This window comes from Poecile atricapillus, chromosome 8 (assembly GCF_030490865.1).
Source record: "Poecile atricapillus isolate bPoeAtr1 chromosome 8, bPoeAtr1.hap1, whole genome shotgun sequence".
Lineage (NCBI taxonomy): Eukaryota > Metazoa > Chordata > Aves > Passeriformes > Paridae > Poecile > Poecile atricapillus.
In genome coordinates, this window is record NC_081256.1 from 3,018,453 (window position 1) to 3,044,662 (window position 26,210).

Here is a 26,210-nt window from a genome sequence, read left to right on the forward strand (position 1 = left end):
CAGCTGCATTTTTCCATGTCTGAGCTGCAGCACACGGCTGATGAAGACTCCCAAGAGGTCAAGAGGCAGCACCGACATCTGGAGTTCACCAGCCAGGGAACTGTGACGTGTGGAGTTGAGAGCAGCAACACTCTGCTACAGGAAAACATCAAGAAACCCAACCCAAACCCACCCCAGCAGTGAGACAAGGAAGTGCAACAGAGGGATGTGGAGACACGTAATCAAAAAGAAGCTGAAGATAGAAGCTGTCAGCTCATGAAAAGCTTCTGGACATTTTGGGGAAGCAGGTCTCACCTGGCTGCATGGCAGTACTGCATCAGACCTCCTTGGGCAAGGTTTCACCTCGTGGCTTGTAAGAAATTCATGACTTGTTCCATTAAAAGTGTATTTTCTGCTTTAAATGTATTGTACCGCACTAATGGACAGTATCAGCTTGATCCTGCTGGGAGAGGTGTGGGCTTTTCTCCATCCAGGCTAATTTGCATTTGTCACAGTGACAATAATGAAATAATAGATGAGTATTATGTACAGGGACAGAAAACCAGTCTGGAGTCCTTCCATGCCATGTTGGGAACTGCAGAAAACCTCCTGTCAATCACAAGCACCTGATGCATCAGGACAATCAGCCCATGTCCAAGGCATGTTCCAACCCCACACTGAAACCCTGAGGGTCACAGCATGGAAAAGTTTTGTGATGCTACAGAGGGTGTAAAGAGTCTGCAGAGGGGCAGGGGGGGTAAAAATGATAAAAAAGAATATTAAGTACAAATAACAAATGAATAAATACCAAAAAATAAAATTTAAATAATAATTATAAATACTAGTAAAATAATAAAGAATAATAATATAATAATGAAATAATCAGGAATAAAAGAATCGGTTGCACCTCGAGTTCTGCATGCAGTTTTGGGCCCCTCATTTTAAAAAGGACATTGAGGTGCTGGAGCCTGTCCAGCAAAGGGCACCAGGGCTTGTGAGAGGTTTAGAAAACTTGTCTTATGAGGAGTGGCTGAGGGAGCGGGGGCTGTTTGGTCTCCAGGAGCTCAGGAGGGACCTCCTTGCTCTGTACAGCTCCCTGGCAGGAGGCTGTAGAGAGATGGGGCCAGTCTCTTCTGCCGTGTCTGCGGTGAAAGGACCAGAGGAAATGGCTTTAAGCTGAGGTGGGACATTCAGATTAAATATTAGAAACATATTTTTCCCTGTTCGGGAGGTCAGGCATCGGAGAGGCTCCAGGGAGGTGGTGGTGTCCCCTCCCTGGAGGTGCTCAGCAGGCATGCAGACCTGGGGCTGGCTGGTGATGGGGTTTAGTGGCTTAGCGGTACAGTGGCAGGGGGTGATGGTTGCACCGGATGATCTGAAAGGTCCGTTCCAACCTCGGTGACTCCACGGCTGTAACAACGCTAAAAAGCGCCGTGAACAATAAAAGGGGAGATGAGGAAATCGTGAGGGGGGCCCGGCGGCGCCCCCGGTCCTCCGGGCCGGCAGGGGGCGCTGTGGCGCGGGCGCGGGCGGAAGCGCGGGCGGGAGGGCCGGGCCGGTGCGACGCCGTGAGCGCGGGGCGGGGGGGACGGGCCGGGCGAGCCGGGGCCGCGCCGCCTCTGCCGCAGCCGCAGCGCCGGAGCCGAGAGCCGCCAGCGGGCCGGCGGGGCCCGCCGGACGCACAGGTACCGGGGCGGCCGGGGCTGTGCGGGGCGAGAGCCGCGGGCATTGTCCGGCGCGGGGCTGGGCCGTGCCCTGAGGGCCGCGGGTAGCGCGGCCCGGCCGGTGCCCGCCGCGCACCGGGCCCGTTTCTCCGCTCGGCGCTGGGAGGGACCGGCCGAGTCCCGGCGGCCCGGGCAGAGGGCAGGTCCGGGGATCGCAGCCGCCGCTCCGGGGGTGCCGTGCGGCACAGCCGGGCAGCCCGAGGGGAAGGGCACGGCCGGGGCCGCGCTTCCCGTGCGGCAGCGCCCCGGTCCCCGAGCTCCTGGAGCGTCGAGCCCGGGGAACGATCAACGTAAAGCGGCGCTCGGCTCGCCCCGGAGCGAACCGCAGCGGCCGGGCCGCCGCCGAGGAGGGCGGAGGGGCAGCGGCTGTCCCGTGGCAGGGCCCGGCCGGGCCGGGGGCGCTGCCGGCGCCCACCGCTCTTTGTTCGGGCCGCGGGCGCACGGAGCGGCCGGAGCTGCGGAGCCCGCACTGCCTTCGGCGGCCTCGCGGGGTCCGGCTCCCAGGCCTCTTCCTACAATTGTTGTTCCTGTAGGGAGCCCCGATAGGCCTCCGCAGCTGTGGCGGTGCGGGAGGGCTGCTCAGAGCCTGCTTGCTTTGCCGACTGCCCCACAGACAGCTAACGCAGCGTGATCTCTCTGTTCTGTGTGAAAAGAAAAGTTTTGACATTGGTTTTTTTTTTTTTTTTCCCTGAAAATCCTTGGACTGATACCGGTACTGCGACTAGGATGTATCCGGTTTTGGTGTTCTTTAAATTTTTTACATTTTAATTTCTGGTGAGGGATCATGTAGGTGCCCAGGATTTATTTAAAACCTATATGCTGTCTTGTGGGAATGGTGTGATTTAATTTGCATGATGAGTCAAAGATTAAATTACATGACCTAGGCTCTTCAGTTTCAGTGAGGCAAATAACAATGCGTGGAAGAACAGTTTCAATGTAGATCAGAAATGAAATTTGATTAACATCAAAATGTTGAGAAGTTTTGCCTGCACGCGGGTTTTTTTGAAACTCACCTGTCAGAAACTCTTTAATTCAAGATCCTCAGCAGTGTGGTTCATCAGGAAGTGAGTCTTACTTTCTAGCACCTAGGGTTCATGTAGTCAGAGGAAATTAAACATCCTGAGCTTGCACCTTTTTATCGAAGCTTTTAAATAATAGATTTTTTTACTATTTAAAACACTGTGTACCTTTAATTAATAGCGATTACCTAATACCTGTTGATGTGGCACATGTCTTTAACTGCAGAGATAAAAAAGAGGCCACGAAATATTTTGTGAAGTAGAATAATCATGGTTCCTGTAGTGGGTGCAGGAGTAACTTGATTTTTTTGTTGTTTTCAGTTGTCCTGTAGAAATTGGCAGCTAACGTGATCTGTAAGTGGCATGGTGATGTCTCGATAGGTTTCTGCCTGCCTGGACTGTTGTAAGAATATTGTATTTCACAGCTAGCTTCATGGCTTTCCTGTGGTGTGAGAAACTGTTGGGTTGGCCAGCTAGCATGCACTTGGCTTAAATTTATTTGTATTTAGCGTGGATCTCATTTGTGGTGTAATATCCCTGTTGTTGGGGCTTCCCTTGGTCAGACAGAAGCACCTTGGGACAGGAGGAGGTCGTGTCTGGTGGTGTTGGGACCAAGCAGAATAATCTTAGAACATGACTTTGTACATATGGACTAGCACGCTGCTGAATTTTTCTGAATGCTGACAGCATAGATTTATTTTTCTCCTAAGTTTAGTGACATTCTCTTCTATATGTTGACACATTGTTCTGAAATTTTGATATGCTCTGTGTGTGTTGAACGCACAGTTGTATAAAACAGAATTAATATTTTTAAAAATATATGTATTTATATAGAAAAGGAGACCAAATAAAAGTAGCAGTTGAGTAATACTTTTTGACAGTATGTCTTTGAGAGATAATTATGCTCTTTTGGGTATTATCAAACCCAGACAAATGAATATTCCCAGTGGGGTGTGATAATATTAAAACTGCACCTCTTGGAATTCCTTGATTGGTTTATTCAGGAGGGGATGGTATTTATTTTGCATTTTATCATGTAGCTCTTATTAATTAATGGCTGGTAGTTGAATGAGACTTCACTGTTGCCCTGTATGTGCTGAACTTCATAAGGTTTTTTATGGCATTTTGGTGAAAATGAGAATTACTGGCCAGTGTCTTCCCTTCTGAGTCATTTCTTTGTTCAGATTTTGCTGATTTTTTTACATTAATTGTTTGCAGGCTAATTTTTTATGTAAATTATGTCTGAAAACTCACCATTTCTGTATGTATTTTAGAGGCTTTAGACACTTGCTAAAATAATGATTTTTTTGGTGGAGTTTCAGAAAGGGGCTGTAATAGCTGGTGCTGCTTTGAAGCAGGGGGCAGGAAGAAGCCTGGTGGCCTTTTGAAATCCCTTCTGGCCCTGCTTTTCTATACTTGTGACACTGTGTAATATGGTTTAATGACAAGAGCAGCTATTAAAGTATGATTATCTTTGTCTAATTGGAGGCATCTTGCAGTTACCTATCAAAAATAAGGTTTGACTCATCTGCTCCTTCAAAATTAATAGTTCCACAACAGCCTGCAGCTATTTATGTAAATAATGCACAAAGCAAAAATGTGAGTTGAATATTTTTCAAATATTATCATTTTTGCATTGTACAGTTGAAATTTTGTGTGTTTAATTCTCTCTTTGCCCATGTTTTCTTTTGATACCATGCTTGTGGCAGCACGAGGTGCAGAGGTGTGAGCCAAAAGGAAGCTGAATGTGCAGTGAGAAGGTGAAACTTTATGCTAAGATCCCTCCCCACCCCCCAAGTGCAAACACAAAGGTTAAATTAGAAGATGAGGCTGTCTTGAATTATTTTAAAGGACTTGAGCTGGGCTGTTAAATGCACGATTGGGAGTACCTAAGGCTTACTGTGGTGTCATGTGAGTTTGGGCTTTCTTTAGCCTGAGCAGATTTATGTGCTTTCCTTATTGCACCTTGTGATAAAATAACACATTCATTTGCCCCTATTTAAATACTCCTTATAAAAGCTTGAATTCAGGACTGATCCAAGCTGGAAGCAGCCAAAATTCTGTGTGTTTATGGGAATAACTGTGGTCGTTCCTCAACAGCCTCTGTGGCCTCTTTTTTTTTCAGACAGTGTTAATTTAGGAAGTAAATGGCTTAGGTTAAATAAACAACTGCAATTTGCTTTCTAACTCCCTTGGTCTGAGTATTCTAGCTATGCTTGATATAATCAAAAGACACTACAAAAAGTTCCTGACTGTTGACTTCAAATTTGCTAAAAGGAAATAAATATTAATCCTATCCAGAAGGACATAAAATTCTGGGGGTATTACTGAATGTTGTAGCTAATCTTTCTGTTTATTGAAATTCTGATACTTGTAGTTAAATTCCAAGTTCCTTTCTAAAGATCCATTTCCTCTGTAATCCTTCCCTCCCCTTCAAACACTTAGAGAATTCATCACTAAAAAGTTAAATATAGCAAGACAGTTCAAAAACTGGCGAGTTATAATTTGTAGAGAACTGTAGTGTTAGTGTAAGATGTTTTTCTAAGTTCACAAACATCTTTGGATGAAGATATTTATGAGTTACTATGTAGATGTCTAAAACACTGGATATTTTAAAACATTCAGGTATACTGCCAAGTGTGGGAAATGGCTGCATCAGTGAAAAATTACACTGTGCTGCTTTTGATCCTTGCACTGTTGTGTATTTTTCAGTCAGTCTTTTATTGATAACAAATTGTTTTTTCTTACTAAGAGGATGTAACAAATTGTTTTAACTGCAAACCCTGCAAGATTTGAAACGTGAGATTTAAAAACAGCTGAGATAGAACTTGGCTATAAATTAAATAGAATTAATTTGTCAGCTTTTCAGGGAATTGAATGTATGCTGTAATGTAATCTGTGAGAGCAGTACTTATGTTCAGTCACTCATGTGAGAAATGCCTTATCTCCTTTGAAGTTTATCTGTGTTAAAACAGAATGAAAAAATGGAGAAGCATTTCCAGAAATGTGGAACGTGTGATCATTTTCTGGCTGCTAGAGCTGCCCAGACAAACAGCTTGACATCTGAAGAAACACCTTTCTGAAAAGTTTTCATTGTTTTATTTACTGACTTTTGAGTAAAGCATGGCAGTGCATAGATTTGGGAGGACAGGCAGCTGCACAGAGTTGGAGAAGGTCCCTGTGACACCCCAGCCATTTCTTGCAGCCAGTCTTGCTTTGACTGTGCAACTTTTCTCTGTCATTTTCTCTTTACTCTCCTGGCCACGTGTACCTGGGAAGCTCCTCATGGATATATTTAAATTTCGTTCAGAGCCACAGCAGCTTCTCAGCTCATCTGCTAAGGAGTTTGCTTTGAGAAAAAGTCTGTAGACCCCGAGTTAGGAGTGGTAAATGTGTGTGCTGCTCACACCCATTCAGAACACCCTGCTGCAGTGGAGCCTCTGGGCTCTTCCCCTGGCTAAGCAGTTTCAGGAGGTTTTGCTACACTTGTTGAAATGAGACAAAAGTTACTTGTGTCATCATATTTTACTTTTGACTGTTACATCTGAAGTTACTGCTCTGGCAGATGATACCCGTTTTAATAGATGTCAGAAGATTTTTATTTTTTTTTTAATGTATTGCAATAATTTATAAAATTACCCATCAAATTAACCACTACATAACATTATGAATTTATTGAATATCATGTCTATACAAAGAATAAGCAAAAGTAAAGTCTGTTCACAGAGACAAAATTTTAGCAGAGAAAATGTGGGGGATTTTATTGTAAAAGAGACCTTTTACAATAAAGAGTGATGCAGACATGCACTGAGTGTAACACAGGGATGTCTGAGAAGTCTCTCCCACATAGTTTATGAATGCATGGTTCTTCTAACCTGTCACACCTGCTATTCAAGTCCTAAGTTTCTTCTGACTGGAGTTTGATAGTGATGGAGAAACTTCGCAGGAGAATTTAAAGAGGTACCTTGAAGGAGGTCACTTGAGGCATTATTCTTGATGAAGACTTGGTATGTGCTTGGTACTACATTAGCTTTGCTTTCTCAACATTTGTCTAATTTTTCAAAAATCAGCAAATATCCCAAACTTTGCTTTGCTTGTGCTGATTTGGTACAAAAACCTTGCGTGATTGTTTTTCAGCTTGGTGCACGTAACATCCTTTGAATGCACTTGTTTAGTTGCAGTGTATTTGGTCTTTTGCTTTACTGCAAAAGAAGACAGGAGGATCCAGGTCCTTGGGGGTTTTTCTTTGGTTCACAGATACTCATGACAATACATTTCAGTGTTCTTCAGCAGCAGCTTCCCTTTTTTCAGGGAATGATGCTTACACACAGAGAATTTTGTCCACTCTTTGAGTATGTGATATTTGTTGTGCGTGTTGTCTGCTGGAGGACTTGACAAACACACACTTCATAAACATTTTTTTCCAGTGACACCCATTTGTGGTGTGCAGTTCAGTTGCCTAAACATAGATATCTAGTTTTATTTTAGATGCTCAAAGGCACCTGCCCTAGAGGTTTGTGATTTTCTGAAAGGGCAGGTGGAGACCAGCTGTGCTGTTTCAGAGCTTTCACAGTGGGGTTCATCCATCAGGTGCCTGAATTGATGCTGTGATTGGTTGTTAGCTGTGGAATCTCATTTTGGCCTTCCACAAGAGGATGAACACTCAAGCAGTGACCACGTTAGAGGTACCTGGGTTATGTGTTGCCTTATGAGAAAGGAAGATTTGGGATCAAATTCTGCTGCCCCAGTCTTGTCCAAGAGACCTGGTTTTGCTGCTGTGTTGCCTGCTTTCCAGCTTTAAAAAGGGAAAAGTTCATACAGAAATTTTCATTTCTGTAATCTAGTAATAGTTTACCAGTGGAATGAGTGAAGGCTTCTGTTAAGTATAACTGAGAAAACCTAAAATAATCAAAATAATTGGAAAACCTTAAGTGTTGGCTGTTGGATTTGAGGGTTCAAATATGAACTTGAGAAGTTCTGCTTGTCTTAAAATATGATTGAAAGCAAACACAAGCTCCAGTCACCAGGGCAAATCAGTCTTTTTCCATGAATTACAGAGGTAATGACTGACAGCAAAGACAGTTTATTGAAAATAGTCTATGTTGGCTAAACAAGCACTGTTCTTGATTATTTAGATTTGTAATCTCTACGAAAAGCAGTAGATTGACTCATCAGAATTGACTAACATAGTTCCGTTTTATGTCTGTAATTGACATTGAGCAATATCCAAACTACAAACTCTGTAATAGGGTGGAGCTGGAGTAAAGAGTTTTTCTCTGAGGAGCTGCATCCATTCACAGAGCATTTTGGGCAGTCCTGGCATAGCTGTGCTGTCTGACTGGCGTTACCCTTAACTCCTGTTATAGTGATGGATTTAACATCATTAGATCCAAAAGAGCCTCTTCATTGCAGGGTTATGGAATATTTTCCCAAAAAGTCACAAAAACTAAAGGGCATTTGTGCATGCTGAGAAACTTATGAATGTATTTAAGTTTTAAATTCTCTGAGAGAATTTTGTGTCAATTTTCTTCATTCTTTTAACCTGGAAAAACCAAACAACCTTCAACTCCCCAGCTTCTGAATTTGTGATTGTAGTTATTAGTTCCTGCCTGTATATACATTTTTTTTTCCTCTCAGAAAGATAAATAAACTCCATTTAGTGAGTTTTCCTTCTTGCTCGGGAACTTCTGTATGTGTGTGTATATGTAAAAATAAAAAAAATGTTAACAGCCATATGGGACTGGATTTATCTTTTACATCCAGCAAAGATGGATTAGATTTCTGCTCTGGGGCTGACCGTGCAGGGCTCTTTGCTTCCCTTAGGAATTGTACTGGGTAAGGTCTCAGAGTTGGTGGGGTTTGAAGAGTAGTTCTGCTCTCCCTTGAGCACTGGCAGTCACTCCCTGTGCTGATGCAGGCTGAGGACTTAAAACTATCAAATGTAGGAAGAGATGTCAAATCTGTGCTTCAGAAGTAGCTGTCCTTGAGCTCTTTAGTGAACTAGGAGAACAATTGTTGGCCAGAAATACAGAAGCTTTTCTCTTGAAATAGGATGTTTTTAATTTCAGAATTACTAGCAAGCATTGAGAAATGTTAGTAAGCACAACAGAAATTTCTACACCTTGTCTCTTGTATTCATTATGGTACTCTAATTTTCAGTGTTGTGGATTGATGCCTCTGAGATTTCTACCAAAACTCAGAAAATCCAGACTTTGAGCAAGTCCCTAAATTAGATAACCAAGCTAAACTAATTTCAAAATGACTGTGAAGGGAAAATTAAAATCTATATTTTAGGAGCTAAAAGGGATACCTTGAAAATCCATAAATTACAGTGTCTCTCACATTGTTTATTTAAATCTTGTTTGACTTAATAGTGAAGAATTTTTTTAATAGATTTCAATACATCTGAATTCTGTGAAATCCCCTTATTTACTTCTGTTTCTAATGGATGGTTGGTCAGGTTCCAAAATTCTCACTGCATGCTTTTTATTTTTGTAATTTTTGGGGAATGTAAAGGTTGGATTACAGTTTATGGGCTGCATCACAAGCGGTGAGGGAGGGAATTTTGATTTCTTGACCATTTCTTAATTTGATTTAAGAGCTCTTGTTCAGTTGAAGCCCCTTAGTGATACTGAAAGTGATGATACTCCTATTTAAGTAATTTTTGTAATCCCTAATTAAATAAAACTATGTTAAGCTCGTGCACCGATTAATAATTGCAAGGATTGTGGGGTTTTTGTTGTTTCTCCACATACCCCATAGGATACAGACACTTACCAACACAGCTGAAATAAGTGAAAATGCACAATGTTAGGAGTATAGATGTCAGCTAAAATGCAAGTAGTTTCACCTGAGCTTGGTGTCAGCCCTTTAGAAGAGCTACTGTCCTGCAGAATATTTTTTTCAGTCATTTCAGATATGATGTGTGATCATTCCTTGGGTAAACTTGTAGAGAGGGAAACTTCTTTTGCAGTGTTCAAATTTTTCTTGGTAGCATTGCAAAGTACTTGCATTAGAGGAGAATCAGGAGTGCTTATTTTAGTATTGTGAAACAATTTGTTAGTTCCCTTTTCCAGTCCAGTCTTATCAGATTAATTAAGGAAACTGTCCCTCAGAGGTGCTTCCCACCATAGTTGACCTAATATTAGTCCCCTTAGTCATTTCTTGTTCCAAACCTTGTTTTTCACGTGCTGTCTGTGGCCAGGTAGCTCCCAGCCAGTTTTTCACCCGTGGCCCTGTCTGTTTTAGGGGAGGTGCTGACTCCTGGATGGGACATATCAGCAGTGCTGGTTTGTTACATTTGTGAACCCTCAGGGCTCTGCTGCCTTGGACAGTCATATCCTCAGCAGCTATTGCGATTGCTTTGAAGTCAAATCAATTGGGAAGTGGTTCTTTTGGAAGGGTGGTTTTGTGCTGTGGTGTTCCCTCCAGCCTCCTTTTCCTTTAAATGCAAACATCCTTTTAGAAACTTTTGGTCAACAGCAAGCAGGAACTGTAAGGTACTGTCTTGTGAGTTTTGGCTGTAATAAATTTCAATGTTAAACGTTTTATGAAGACTTTTGGAAGAACCTGTCTGTTCCAAGGTTGTTATTTTCTTGTATTTGTTAGTCTCATCGAAGCAGAGAAGTTTGTTTAGCACAATGTGATCCACCTGGAAAGAGAACTTAGGTGTGCCTGAAAAGAGAAGGACAGATGGAAAGTAGCATGTATCAGCACAGACATCTGACACATTGTTTATCTTCTGTTTTCTTTAATATACAATAACTTTGTGCAACTGAAACTCTGGGGTGCTGTCAGGAGGGAAAAGGATTTTGATTTGACTGGGGTTTTTCGGGAATGGCTGGCTTTTCAGAGTGTGTATGCTGAAGTATCCTGCTGTAACAGAGATCTTGGGACTGGGTTCTTGTGAGTTATCAGAAGGACTCTTAATTAGGTTGCCATGGCAAGAGCTTGAGCACATTTTGGGAGCAATCTAGATCATTCCCCCTTTTTGATTCCTGTGCTGCAGAGCATTTCATAACATGGAGTTCATGGGTTAGCTGAACCTCTTCTCCCTCTGCCTCAAATCTATAAAAGTAAAGTAAAATGGCATGGTGTTAAATGTTATGACTCTCACCTCATCTCTCCTGAAGGTTTGTGACTTTGATAGTTCTCATAATCCTGGGATGCATCACCTCTGCCATTAAATCTCTTTTTCTATGCTCTGTGTTGCCCCAAAGGAGCACACCTATCTTGGCAGTTGAGATGTGGTGCAGTTTATGTACCAGGAATTGAATCCCATTAGTGACTTTGAAGATTTAGACCAAAATATTTAAACTGGCACTGGAAAGAGAGGTTATTTAGGGGAACTGTGCAAAGTACACTTTTCTACAGCCACTTAAGGTATATTGTGATGTTGAAATTATTTATGTGAAATTTCTGTATTGCAATGGCTTGTTCTTTTCTAGGGAGAACAAAGTGAATTATCCTTTAAGATCTAGGGGTTCTTGCTTGTTTGTTTATTATCTTGGCTCAAAATCTGATCACTTATTCATTAATGGTTTGCTGTTTAATTTTAAAGGGAGATAAATTTACCACAGAATCATTGAATAGTTTGGATTGGGAAAGGACCTTAGACTGTCCAGCTCCAGCCCCCTGCCATGAGCAGGGACAGATTTTACTGGATCAAGGTGCTCAGAGCCCCATCCAGGCTGGCCTGGGACACTTCCAGGGATGGGGCATCCAGAGCTCCTCTGGGCAGGCTGTGCCAGGGCCTCTCCACCCTCACATGGAGGAATTCATTCCTAATACCTTACTGCTCTTAGTTTGAAGCCATTCCCCCTTGTCAGAAGCCCTTCTGCAGCTCTCTTGTAGCCCCTTTGAGGACTGGAAGGTGCTTTAAGGTCCTCCCCCTTTCTCTTCTCCAGGCAGAACAGCTCCAGGTCTCTCATGCTGTCTCCATTGCAGAGGTGCTGATGACCTTTATGTCTGGGCTGGGCTCGCTGCAGCAGCAGGTCCATGTTCCTCACGTGCTGGGGGCCCAGAGCTGGTGCAGCACTGCAGGTGGCTCTCAGCAGGGTGGAGTAGAGGGGCAGAATCCTCTCCCTGTTTCCCACACCACTCGTGATGCAGCCCAGGACGTGGCTGGCTTTCTGGGCTACAGTGTACATTGCCACATCATGTTGGGCTTCTCATCAGTCACCATCCCCAAATCCTTCTGGGCAGGGATGCTCTCAGTCCGCTCTCTGCCCAGACTGTGTCTGTGCTCAGAGGACAGGGCAGGACCTTGCAGCTGCTGAGCTTGTTGGGCTTCATTAGGCTTCCACGAGCCCACATCTCACTCTGTGCAGAGCCATCTGAGCAGTGCCAGTCCAGCTGTGAGCCCTGAGGAACACCACTCCTTGTGGGGGATAACACATTATCAAAGTGTTGTCTCTTTCCTGAGCCTGGGGTGTCAGGGATAGAGCCAGCTGGTTTTCATTAGTTTATTTCTCACTCTGGTGTCTTGATAGCAGTGAGGTAGATGTGTACCTGAATATCACAGATGTGTTATGGCCTGTAATGCACTGACTTTTTTTTTTCTTTTATCTTTCAAGTGATGCCCATGAAATTAATTCTTGGTCATGAGTAACTAGGGAAAAATTTCTCCTGGCTAGCCTCTGATTTTGCTGTTCTCTGTGATGTGTTCCCCTTTGCTACACTGTCCTCAGTACAGCATACCCGAGAAGAGGCAGGGAGTTTCCTCTGAGAATGAGCTGAGTGAGAGTTCTGTACTAAAGGCACCTCCACACAGCTGACTTGGGGAGAATTGGACACTTGATTGCTGGTGTACTGATGGGTGCTGGCAGTGTGAAGGAAAGAGCACTCTTTATAAAAAGTACTTTCCCAGTAAAGCCCTAGCACAGCTGCAGTTATCATGCTCAGAGGTTGTGGTTTTACTAATCCAAGCTGTATCTGCACTGGTAGGATTTGCTAGCAGAGCTGTGTCAGTAAACCCTTTGTATTGTCATCAAAACTGTCTTTTAAGTGCCAGGGACCATGGCAAAAAAAAATAAAAATAGTGTGAGAGAAAGCAAATTTGTCAGATGGATAATGACCTGTGGATCAGCACAGATATTGCCTGTGCTTCAGCTGCTAATGCTGGATAAGAGACAATTTAAGGGAAAAAGCCCTGAACAGCTCTTTTCCTTTACTGGGTGAGGGTGTAATGAACTAGAGGGAGAAGATTCCCAGTAATGGTGGTGTCATGATTCTGTCATTTATTGATTGTCCTCTCCTGCTTTCTCTGTGAATCAGTACATAACTCCTGTAGGTTATTTGTCAGCAGCTCCCTTTTGTAGAGGAGGAATGTGTGGATCACTGGATCACACACCAAATTGTCTTGGTTTCCTGTAGCAAGAATCAGCTCGGATTCATGAGAACTGATCTCCCAGCGATTTACATTTTAATCTTTGTGTCACACTCCAGGGATGTCACAGCAGAGGTGACAGTTGCAGAACAGAGGTGTCAGCTGTGGTTTCAGCCACCTCTGTGGAGTGTGACTTGCTCTTTGTAGTGCAGCTTGCTGTGCTCCTTGGGTTTCAGTTTCAGCCCTGCCTCTGCCCAGCTGATGCCCAAAAGTGAACCCAAGTAGTTCCTGTCATGCCAGCTGGTTTGTAAAGCTTATGGAACTGAGGTGAACTCCACTAACATCAAGAGTCTTTAGTTGTGAGCTCCCAAATGGATTATTTTGGAGGGGAAGCCTCCACATGTGCAGTGTGGCAAAGCAGAGATGGATGGAGAGCGTGGGCCAGTTGTAATCACTATGGGGACAGGGATACTCCTTGCTGTGTCTTCCCAGTTCCTAGGCCAGTGTTTTCAGGATGTTCCTGAGCTATGTCAAGGTCACTGTTTTACTGATTAGAATCATAGTGCTTTAATGTTGTTGTTCTTTAAGTGATCTTATTCTTTTGTAAGTTATGTTTGTTAAAAATTTGTTGATCTTAAGGTAAATTAGATGAAATGTGTTGAACTTTGATAAACTTAGGTTGAGCATTAGAAGTTTTTAGCAGGCCACAAAATATGGTCTCCAAAGAGAGTAAGGAAACCATGGGAAAAATATTGTTGAATTTTTTTAAAGTTAGTTTTAGAAGTGATACATTTCTCATTGAAATTGTATTTAGGTAAATACTTCATTAATTTTGATTTTTTTTTTCCTAGCTTTGTTTTTTGTACTACTAGAGAATGGCTTTTCTGAGTGTAGGTTTTTGTTTGAGAGAATATTCTCTAAAGAAGATTGTGGCTGGAGCAGTCCCAGAGCCATCCTTGCAGTTTAATTGGTCTCAACTTGTGTTCAAAACAAAACACCCGAAAGCGCACACGCACTTCCCTTGTGCTGGTACTTGGAATTCTCATCCTCCTTCCTTACGTAACCAACTCGTGTTGAAGTGATGTTTTCCCCCTGCCCATTGCACCACCTTTCTGCTTCACTGCTGATGTTGTGGTGCTGGTGGGCTTTCCTGTCCTTCACCTGGGTGCTTTCTCACACTCAGCTGATTCGAGTTTCTGAAATGTGTGAACTCTAGGTCATATTTCACAATGTGAAATAAATCAGAAATGAAACTACGGTGTCCTTGTGCCTTCACTTTTGCCACTACTTCACTCTTAAAATTGACCTTTAGAAATATAACAGAAAATGTGGTATAAAGAGAACCTCTGGAAAGGAATGGGAATAATATATGCAAAGGACTAGGACTAGTTACAGAGGAGACTCCTGCTTTGCATTTTTGTTTCCGGGGTGGCTAGAATGGCACGTACAGAATTGCAGCATTTTTTGTCATGTAACAAATATTCTGAGGTTTGTGATGATGCAGTACAGGCAACTGAGCCAACAGGGGATTGACTGTAACACCAGGTCAGGAGCAAATGATTTCAGCTTCTGCCTGGGCACAAGTGGGCATATTGTCTCACAACTTTTCTTGAAGCTTCAGGTAAGTTCTCTGGTTTTTGGTGCACAGTGTGCTAGAGATAGTAGTTGCTTTTAGTGATGAAATTATTGTTGAAATAGTGATGATTATTATTGTTTTCATTAATTTTTAAGTATAGTTCCCAAGGAGTGGGTGAGGCACTCACATGCCTGTCTGTATACCATATTGCAGTAGAGCAGTAAGGTTTGTGGGGAAATGGATGGGTGGGGTAACTCTGAACAGCACACCAGGGAAAGAGGCTGAGTCAGAAGATTTCCTTCAACATGGAGACAGGCTGGGATCTCGCATTCTAAGCTTTGGTATTAGCAAGATTTCTGCTCATGCTGGATCTCTGAAGCCCCTTAAAAGCAGCTGTACTATTTAAAATCAATTTCTACTTAGTGTTTCTATAGCTGTGAGTTAAACTGCAGTTTCTGTAATAATGGACAAGTCACAGAGTACAATGTAGTTTTCTTTTCCAGTGTGGTTCAGGTGTCTGCTGGAGAAGGAGGCTCTTGAAGAGGCAGAAGGATCAGTAAATTGATTGAATGGCAAGAGAGAAGCCTGCTTAATGAATCAGATGGCATTTGGTGCTAACAAAACAAGCAGGGCTATGAACTGCCAGGCTTCTAATTGCTTGGAAATTTTCAGAAAGTAAGAAGCTATGTCACTATTAATTTCATTTTTATGTAGAAAATAATTTTCCAATTTTACCCTTTTTTGTTCTGAATCCAATGAATTAATTTTTTTTGTTCACTTCACTGTTCTTCTGTGTTACAGGAGGAATTTTTTTTCCTTCATGATTTTCATTTTTCCCTGAATTAAGTTGCCATTTTTAAGGAGGGGATTTTTTTAAAATTTTAATCATTGAGTGGGTCACACCACAATTCTGTGATGTGGAGTTGTGAAACTGCTTTTGAATCACATTAAAGCTTTTACATGCTGCAAACTTGATAGAACAAATTTATAGTGAATTTTAAGAAACATGCTAGTGTTCTGTGCTGGGTGGGTCATGTGAGGTTTGAGATAAACATGCCTGTCCTTCAAGAAAACTTGTATGTATGAATTATATTCCTCACAAAATCATCACAACAGATCCAAACAGATCATTGGTGTAATTCTTTTATCCCCATCTTAAAGTTACATTGAAAGAATTACTGAAAAGGTGTGTGGGAGTATTTAGAGGATAACAAAAATGCCCTAGACCTGGATTATACCTTTAAATTTTGCCAGTAATTACCATTTACAAGCACAGCCATGCTCTGCCACAGAGCCATGGTTACACTGAATAGTTCATGCTAGAGCCCTGAAATCCATTGTGGTGTATTGTGCTCTGTTGTGCTCTTTATCAGTCTCATTTCCTTTGTGATAGGAAAGGTTTGCAGGTGAGCTTGTGTTAATAAACCACACTACTTAGACACACATTTTGGATGAGAGGCTGCTGTGTTTCAGTTTGTTTAACGTATCCAAAAGAAAAATAAAGAACTGCTTTGGTACAATACTGAAGCTCTGGAAAATCTTTTAATCTAGTGAGAAGCCATATATCCAGAATGAGAATACTGACACAGCACACGAAAAATGTGCAAGAGTCTTTTAATGAGGACTGTGAGTACTCAGTTTAAAGAACACACTGAAGGAAATGATGGATGCTGCCCTTGGCCATTCTGTGTGTGCAGTCAGAAGGGGTAAGGCCTTTCAGGAAGATGTGCTGTAGGCAGGAATTTGCAGTGATGAGCTGGCAGCAATATTCCAGATGCTTCCCAGTGGCACCTGGCTGCTGTCCTGCCGTGCTGCAGCTGCTGCTCCACGTGTGTGGAACAAACCACGCTCACAGAAAGGACAGGCAGCAACTTCATCTGCCTAAATACTCTGGTAACTGGTGACATTTCAGAATCTTGTACAGGAGGGTTGAATAGCTAAGAAGGTGCCGCTTCTGGCTTTGAAGTACTCAAGTTCTGGGATTTTTTTTCCCAAGGAGCATGGTAGCTTGCATAAAAAATGATTCTTGGATCAAAGGCATGGCTGTCAGTCTTTCTTTGGGATGCTGGGCATGTCTGAGAGTGAGACAGTGCTTTTAAAAATGTATAATTTCTCAACCTGTTTCTGGTTTTATCATTCCAACCAGACTTCACAGTGGTGAATTCTAGCTGAGCTAACAGCCGCTTGTAGCAATTACACCTGAAGAAAACTGATTTATGTTATTGTTTTCATTACTGGCTTAATGGTCCCTGTTAATCCAAGAAGCATGAAGCAAAAGATTTCTGAGGGAAATCAGGTCTATCAAGACAAACATGAGCTTGCTGCATTATATCTTTTTAATAACAATATGCCCCTTTTTAGCAAGATGCAACATGTTGTGTCAGCAATAGGCTGATAAATTGTCAATTTAAAATTCAATAAAAAATGCAGTGCAGCCCCAATTGTTTATTTTGAAATTAGGTATTTTACCTTTGTAGACTCATTAGTTTATCTAAGTGTATTTGCCTAAGCCATTCTCCTAGGTGTCATTGGCACTGTGGAAGGTAATTGACACATGATATGATTTCAGGAGAGAAGTTGGCAGCTTCCCTCTACCTGGAGGAGGAGGAGAAGCTGGTGTGCCCTTCCCTCCTGACTGCCTCAGCCCTCTCCTCCTCCCTTCCTTGGGCTGGGTCTGGCTCACAACTCAGGGTGCCTTATTTAAGAACCTTTCAGAATTTTTTTTTTTATTTGTTGTCTCTCATTTTTGTTGGCTTTGTCTTCTACCATTTTGGTTGGTTCAGTCAGCTGGGCACTGGTACAAATATCAGGCTTCTCAAAATAACTGATGGAAAGTGACCTTGCCCCTCCCACCCTGCTGTTGGTTCAGCTCCAGCCTTACCATGAAGTGTTCTTCTGGAGACACCAGGAGCTGATTGAGAACTACTTGCTTCTCAAAGGGATGTTTTTTCTACATTCCCTATACTACTCATAGTTTATTTTCCTTTTATATGTTAGTTTACTGGTAGCTTGGTGAGTGGCTCAGCTCATGGATGGGTCAGCTGGTCCTGGCATAAAACAGGGGGAAGGGCTGTGGTGGTGCTGGGAGCAGAGGGACAATGGGACCTCCCCATCAGCAGTGGCCAGCTCTGGGGTTGGCTCATCCGCCCTGGGGAATCTTACTGGTAATTATTTGGCCTTACTAAAATTATGTTGGTTTTGTTTGATTTGCAGCAGTTTTCTTATGTGCACATTAAATGGATGTTACATGGGCTTTCTCACTGAGTTGGGATTCTTTTAACATGTGCAGTTGCAGCCAGGAAATAGCTGAAGGGCTTTTTCCTCCTCTTTTCCTCATTGGGAGCTTGCAAAAGCAGTCACCTTAAATTCTTGGTGTGTACAAACAGGGCAGCAAGATGCAGCTGAGGACTTAATGTAGTGCAATGAAATGGTGAGAGCCATAATAGAATAAGGATTAAGTTCATTGCTCCTGTTTGTTTCACAAAATTGGAAATGTAGGGATTTTGTGCATTGGTTTGCATGGGGATGGGTGGTGCTTTGCTCTCTGGAGCTGGAATAGTGTGAATACCTAAATTGTGCTTTATTTATGTATTATACTTCTGTGCAGAGAACAAAAAAGTTTAAACTATATGTTGTGGTAAATTCATGGTATGTCTAAAGTAGAAAGGCTTAAGTTTGCCTTTGTGTCCTTGTTTATGCTGCTGGTATGGCTTTCCATTCAATTTAATCCCTTTCCTTTCCTGCCTTTAGAAGTCTGTGCTGGTGAGACTTTGGTGCCACAAATTCATTTGTCAGTGGAATAACTCTACACATGTTAGTGCAGTCAGGAGTGTAATTGTACCATTTCTTGTACCAATTTTGTTCTGAAAACAGTAGTGAAGGCATCTCACAGTAACAAAAATGTACTTTCTTCAACAGAAAAAAACACTTTTACTAGTTAGAAATTAGGTTTTAAACTGTGGCACACACTTCTGTTTTAGAGGTAGCATTTTTCCTGACCCTTCAAATTAAAAAAACGCAGCTACATGAGAGACCATAGTCCAGGCTAGTGTATCGATTCTTTAGAGAATTTAAATTAATTAAAGGGAAGGAATTTGTGTATCATGCTTCTATACTTGTTCCTGTGTTTTGTTTTGTTTTGTTTTTTTCTGCAGGAGGGTTGTCCTCACAGAGAAATGCTGGGTTTCTTCTAACTCTGCATACACTTTAAAATCTTATACATGGAATGCATTAGATTTAAATTGGACATTATTGATTGTGCAGTCAATCCAGTGAATAAAAAAATACAAAGCCTTACAGATAAAGCAAACTGCATGGATGCCTGGTGCATTGACAGAAGTGGAAGTTATATATTGAAACAGGGAGGCTACTATCTGTGCTTATCTCAAAAGGCCAAATGTCCCAGTGTGCCTGAGTGTGTCAGTGGAACCTCAGTCTCTGGGTGTTTGGCCGTGTGCCACGTTGTTGTTTGATGGTCCAGTGGGATTGATAATGTCACTTCAGATTTCTCATTGTGCCTGTGACCCCAGTGCTTTGAGGACCTCACATTTTGTTACCTTTGGTCTCCCTGAATTCTAGTGAAATGAAATGCATACCTGAGAAAGGCCAGGGTTTGTATAATATTGTCCATGGCCTCTTTTAACAAATGGATGAACATGGGAGTTCTGGGGGGATAAAGCAAAGCAGAGCACAGAGCTGTCCATGTACTTGTTGCAGTTTAACTCTTGGGGAGTCCTGTGATCCTTTGTTTAGCCACAATCAGTGTTTTATCCGGAATTTGCAAGTCAACCAGGTGCTAGTATTGTGAATCAGTTATCATTTGACATGATGTAAGGCCTGTTCTTATTTACAGAGAATGTCATTTGATGTTGTTCCCTTTTTTCTTGTGTTGCAGATGTGGGTGGTGGCAGCTCTTTCCGATCCCACACAGATGTTGTCATTGTCCATTGTGCACAGAGTGCTGCTGGGGGTAGTTTTGCTGGGCTGAAAAAGGAACAGCCTGTCTATGTTCCCCTGCATGAAGTACAGCTTTGAGAGACAAAGTGCTGCTCCTCCTTTTTCTTTTTTCTTTTTTTTTTTTTGGCAGGATGTGGCACAGGTTTTTCAGTAACAGAATTTTGCTTCAGGGTTTGTGGGATCTTCAGTTTTGAGGCCCCAGATGATGTTCCCAGCAGTGCCATTGCATTCCTTCCAGTAATAAAATTGAAATGGCATAAACAGTGTATTTACTCCATTTTATATAAAAAAAGAAATACTTTGAAGCAAAATGTCACCTTCAGTAATCAAGGATGTAGATTTCCTTCTTAGAGGTGCTGACAGTCATTCCTGATTTTTCTAAATTGCTTATGAGAGGTTCATACAGGAACTTGCCTGAATTGGGAGAAAATGTTTGATATAAATGTATGCTAGTGAGCTGTTATTAATTGATTATTTTCTACTAGATATGCTAGTACATGGAGTGAAGCTTTGTATGACTTGAGTGTGAGTGAATGTGTAGCTGATTTCCACAGAACCTGCAAGGTTTCAGGAATGGATCAAAGCTACAGACTATTGTTAATTTAAAGAAAAAACTTGGCACTGTCCAGAGCAAAAGCAAATTTTGCAAACCTAGACCTTGGATGCACGTGAGAACAGTTGTTTATCAATCTCCTACATTTCCATAGGTTTTGTGTTGTCCATGTAGTCTTTTAGACTTTAGGAGTAGCATAGTTCTGATCCAAAATATGAGTGTGCAGAGCTTTTTTCTTTGGTTTTAATTATTTTCTTTGTATAATGCTGTCATACCAGATTTTGTGGTTCCATATGTTTTTGTTCTCTCAGCTGTTTTAATTCCTAATGGATTTGCTTCTGTTTTAATGGATTATGATCCAAGGAATTAGAACTGGCAATTTCTCGAGCCAGTCCTCTGTTACATGGGTATAGCCATCTTCCAGGATGAATAGGAAAAGTAGTTGTTAAATACTGTTATTATCAGTGATGATATGCAAACATGAAAGAATCCAGATTTGTTTTCAGGGCTCATCTTAATTTGGCAGAAGTAGTAATCAAAGGAAGAGATAAAGAGAACATTTAAAATGTTGCTGTGATGCTCGAGGTCTGTCATTTCTGTTGTGGGGAAATTGTGCTTATTTTCACACTGTCTCTTTCTAGGAAAAAAAAAATCCTGTGAGAAAATATCATACTTTTCCTTAAATATAATTTAAATGCCATTGTTATTTTCATTAAATAACAGTCAGTTAGTGGTGCTTTTCTTGGCTGTAGGTTTCTGTTCCACTAGATGTGATAAAGTTTGAGGCATAAAATTCTCTTGTCAAACAAATGACCTGTGGGCACTTTTTGATCTCTTTCTATCTCCTGCATTTGTAATTTCAGTGTTACAGCCCCTTCTTTGCACAGATTGTGAATGAGAGATTACTATAATGGCACATACTACAAAATAAATGCAGCAGAAAGTCCTTGTGATATATTAAGAATGGAAATGACTGGTGGAAGGTCTTGTTTCAGCCTTCCTGCTGATACTTTTGTCTGGAAGCAATGTAATTAAAAATTACCTACCTTATGCTGTGTTCCAGGCATGGAACAGTGAACGTATGATCTCTGTACTGCTTACCTGAAATCTCTATTTATGGAAATTTACTTGGCTAAAGATCCAACTTCTGTTCTTACCCTTTGAATTGTTGCCCTTGGGCCAGGCAAACTTCTTTGTTAAAAGAATAAAAATAACTCAGAAATAGCATTACATTGGGATTTTTCATCCCTGATCAAAACTCTGTTGAATGAGATCAGGAGTAATGTTCTGGAGTTCCTGGTGGATGAGCTGGCATTTTAACCAAGGAGCAAAGTGCATTGTGTCAGATAAGAAACTTCAACATGTACTGCTTAGAGTTGATTTATTACTCACTACACAGACACTGCAGGGAGACAGAAATTCAACTTTCAGTGTAATACCCCTTCTTTGAAATGACAATGCAGGCTCTGCTCTGCTCTGACAGTTTCAGCTGTCTTTTGTGTCCGGCAGAAGTAGCACTGTCAGCATTTTTAATGGAGGATTTCCTGTTCTTTTCTGTCTAGATTAGAGTTGTAGAAATATGCTTTATGGAATTCACTTATAAGGTTTTATTATTGTTTAAATGGGGGTGTATGTGTTTAGTAACAAAAGCTTCAGTACACTTGTTTATTCCAGTAGTACTTTTCTGGTTTGTACAAGAGAGTATATATATATATATATATATATATATATATATATATATGTGTGTGTGTGTAAAAGTAAATACATGTAAATATACAGAGGAATAAATGCATTTTGATTCAAGAGCCAGATATTTTTAGGGAAGAAAACTTTCTCCTTTAAGACATGTTTTATATTTTTGAGAAAGATACACATCAGGTGTTGTTTTTAATGTTTTCAAGTGTTGTATATATCCCTGCTAGGTGTCAAATTTTATTTCACATAAAATGTGTGAGGGTGAGACTGTATTTCAGTGTTGTTACAGATACAGAAGTGCCAGGTGTTGTGACAGGAATAGGCTGCTTTCTGTGTTTGTAGGTCCTGCAGTAAGGTGTAGGCTTTGGGGTCTCTTTGGCATTTATTCATTATGGAATGAATCTGGGTAAAGGCACGTACCTGGGCTGGGGAGCTCTGTGTCAAACACCTCATGTGGGAAGGCATTTTGCTTGACAGCATTAATTGGAATAATTAATCCTTGTAAGTCTTGCCCATATGGGGCATGTGTGGATTACGTGGTTTTGGATATAATTAATGTACTCTTTAATTTGCTCCTGAAATATGACAATTTTAATGTGAGTTCTTTGATTGTGTATCTTGTGTTTTAAAAGAAAAAGAAATATAAGAATTTATATTTGTCATGGCAGGCTCTAGTTCACCTGTCAAGGATCATTATTCCATGTATGAATACCTTGCTGCTCTCTCTTGATTTTTGTGTTTTGTTATACAGAGCTCAAGTTTCTATTCTTGATGTGCTTTCTTTCTCCTCCTTTTCCAGGTGAAGCAGGAGCCATAGAAGGAAGACCTTGTGGTTTGCAATCATGCCATTCCCCTTTGGCAAGTCCCACAAGTCTCCTGCAGACATAGTGAAAAACCTGAAGGAGAGCATGGCAGTTCTAGAAAAACAAGACATCTCTGACAAAAAGGCAGAAAAGGTACAGTTGTGATGTTCCAGTTGCTAAACTGTATTTGAAAGTGGGGGAGAGGGGAATTTACAGCCATTAAAACTGAATCAATTAGGAATTATTTTGGTGGTTTATACTCTGATAAAGGGTAATTTATGTACCTTTGAACAGGTGTGTGTGCTGTTGGTGGTTGGCTTAGGCCCTGGCAGCTGATAATGATATTTAAAATTATTTGGAACTGTAGGACAATGCATTCTTTTAATAAGCAGCTCACAGCTGTACAGTGTTCTGGTGCTTGTGACCATCAGAGTGCCTTCACTACTGCACAGGTAGTTCTGTCTCTGCTTGTCCATGCAAATCTTTACAGAGCAGAGTGTCTCTTATTGCAGCTGAAGAACTTTGCCTTCATAGATAGAGAATATATTATGGTTTTCCTGCCTCTTCTTCAGCCCACAGTAGATGTGGTAAGTTCCTGTGCTAGTGCAGTTTCCTTTAGATAGATGTCTTGCTACATCAGGCTCTGTATCTGTCCGCAATCATTTACGTCTCAGCTGGCACTCTTGATTTTACAGCTTTACAGGAACTGGCCTCAAAGTTCAGCCTGTGTGCAGCTGCATCCCACCTAGTGAATTGTGTGGCAGAGGTTTAGATGAGCACCCTCCTTGGAGCCTCTCCCAGCATTATTTTACTATTATATGCTATTTTTTAGCATCCATAGTCACAATCTATTCATGTTCACCAATATTTTTAAGCAGAGTATGGCCATCTCTTCTGCATTCAGCTTCACCTAGATTTGGCACTACTACTTCTAAGGGTCTTAATTAAATTGCCATCTTAATTCTGATATTTTGAATAATCAGCATCTTCTACCCCTTTGCCATCATGTGGTATGTTCCAGGTGTCTTGAAGTGTATGATCCTCTAATGCTTTTCCTCTCTTGTTGGAGAGGAAAATGTTACGTTCTGTTATGGAGGCTTGTGTGAAGGTTGGGAGGATTTTCATTTGCTGCTGCTTTTTTTCTTTCTCTAAAAGAGCCTTCCATCAGGAGAGGAGGGATAGGTGCATTCTGAAGAGTCTCTGATGAGACTTGGCACTGCCTCTTGTATCTCAGCCTCATTATTAGTAACTGGAGATGTGGCCTGATCTTAAAATGTGTGTTCTTTTGTGTCCTCTTTTTTTGCTGAGACCCCTAGTGGGGTCCAGAGCAGCCCATGCCATTGTGTGTAGCTGTGTACTGTAGCACATGCCTGTGTTCCTGGTGCTGTAGCTGAAGGTTGGTATGTACCATTTCTTCTTGCTGGCCTTTAATCCCACACCTCCATCTTTTTCAAAGACCTCATTTATGTGAGGCTGCTGCTGTGACAAGGAGTAATGTGCTAAGCCTGTGGAGTGGTTTTTCCTGTGTCATACAGAAGGTAACACATGGTGCCTGCAGGAGAGCAAAGGCAGCCCACATTCACTAGGTTAAGTGTGAGGGGGGCTAAATCCTGCCATGCAGGGGAATGAGCCTGGGTATGGTAGTTCTGTTCCCTGTCATCCTTGCTATTCACAAAGGAGCTGATGAATCTGAACTCACACCACCAGTGCCCACATCTCCATGCAGAGATTACCAGGAAGTATTTGTTTCCTTGGCAAGCCAAGATTTCAGGAAGGGGATTCTGGTTGTGACTGTTTAGCTCAGCTGGTTTGCTGGTTTTATAGAGAAAGTTCTTCAATATCTTATGGACCAATCATCAGATCTTTGAGGGCACAGCTCTGAGTAGACACCCTGAGTTTGTGCCCTCTTCCTGTCCAGGCTGTAGAAATGACTGGAGTGAAGTTGGAGTTAAAAGACAGGAGTCTGAGCAGTAGCCTTTATTGGAAAAGAAGAAACATTTCTTCATGCCCATATCTCTGTATTTAGGCATCTTTTTCTCTTTCATTGTCCCTTTTATTATGATGATCCTTTCTGCAAGGTAACTTTTTGGCCTTTGGAGAATTCTGTGCTGGTGGCAGGGTGGGTTCTGTGACTGGTAGTGGAACAGAAGTGGAAAAACTCACTCTCTACATGAAGCTGCACTTTACAAAAATTGCTCCCTGGTACTAAAAGGGGAGAAGGATGCAGAAGTTGTTCTTGTTTTTATGACTTCATTTTATTAGTGATCAGATGTGTATAAAATATGGTGTGTCTCAGTAATTTTGTCTTTGTTGCTGTTTGATGCAGGGGTATGCACGGTGTAATTTCAGTGCTGGGTCAGCATGCTAAATTCTCAATATTGCTTGTAAAAGTACCCATTTGGGTTAAGGGACTACCTACTTTTCTTACACTATTTTGTTTCTTTTGATATTGAGACTGCTACTACATTGAGAATGCTCTGTAATAATTTCGTTGCACAATTGGAAATACAGATTTATAGGAAAATTAGATAAATCATTTTCCCTGGAAGTTGTAAGTACAATTATGTTTGAACAGAAACACTTATTTTTTTTCAGTGCTTAGGCTGAAATTTAAAATCATTAATGTTTTGTGAGCAAAAATAAAAAAAATCAAAGGATGTAACAAAGATTTTTAAGTCTTGGACAGCATGTGTTCCTATCCATTCATTATAATCAAATGGAAGATATTCTTCAAAGTAAAAGATGTAAAACAATTGAAATATCTTGTTCAATTATGAAACATTTTGCCATGTAATACTGGAAAATTGGTTTTATAACCAAAAATCTGAAATTCAGGTATATCCTAGTTACATGTTAATCTACCTTTTAGAGCTCTGTGAAGATTGGGGAAAAATTAACCAGGTAGTTGTTTCTCCAGGTCATTTGAAATGTCCTTTAAGCGTGTGGTGCTCGTTTTGGAGCTGTGCTGGGGGAGCTGGGCTGTGGCTCACTGCTCCCATCTTTGTGTGCCACAGCTCTGCTGCTTGCTGGCTGCCATGCTCTGCTTAGCACAGTGGCTCGCTGTCTGTCAGTATTTTGGAAGGGAAATGAGATGTCAGGTGCTTTATAGCTGAAATGTTCATCATTGATGCTGTTTGTTCTCCATTGCTGGTGCTTTCTCCAAGGGGGGCTAAAGGGAAGGGAAAGGAAACCTCCTTTCCTGTAAGCTGGACCTACCCATGATCTAGTCCATTAGTTAGTCTTTATTCACATCCCTTCCTCCTCTTTGGCTGATCCCAGCATTTTTTTCATACTACAGTTCACTTGGTGTGTGGCACACATTTACTGTCATGCAGGTAAATATTTACTCATGCAATCAAGCTGTTCTTCCCTACCCTCTGACCTTGGGCTGAGCTGGTCCCAGCAGTTCCCTTGGGGCTGCTGGGTGATTGATTGATTGTTTGAGCCCTGTTGTTATCCCAGGCAGGTTGGCCTCTCTCCTTTACGTCACAGCACCTTGAGGAATGGGGCTGCACCGTGAGCTGCTTGGCTCAGCTGGCCCAGGGTGATGCTGTGCCATGTTGCCATAGGTCACATTT

The 26,210-nt window shown here is 41.7% G+C and overlaps 1 protein-coding gene across 1 annotated transcript in view; it reads left to right on the top strand.

Moving 5' to 3' along the window:
• The first annotated feature begins 1,528 nt into the window (after positions 1-1,528).
• Positions 1,529-26,210, top strand: part of CAB39 (calcium binding protein 39) — a 41,524-nt gene continuing 16,842 nt past the window's right edge. Inside the window, exons 1-2 of the mRNA XM_058843861.1 lie at positions 1,529-1,664; positions 22,629-22,785. Of these exons, the coding sequence (XP_058699844.1) occupies positions 22,672-22,785 (114 nt within the window). The 5' untranslated portion in view covers positions 1,529-1,664; positions 22,629-22,671. The remainder of the gene's footprint in view (positions 1,665-22,628; positions 22,786-26,210) is intronic.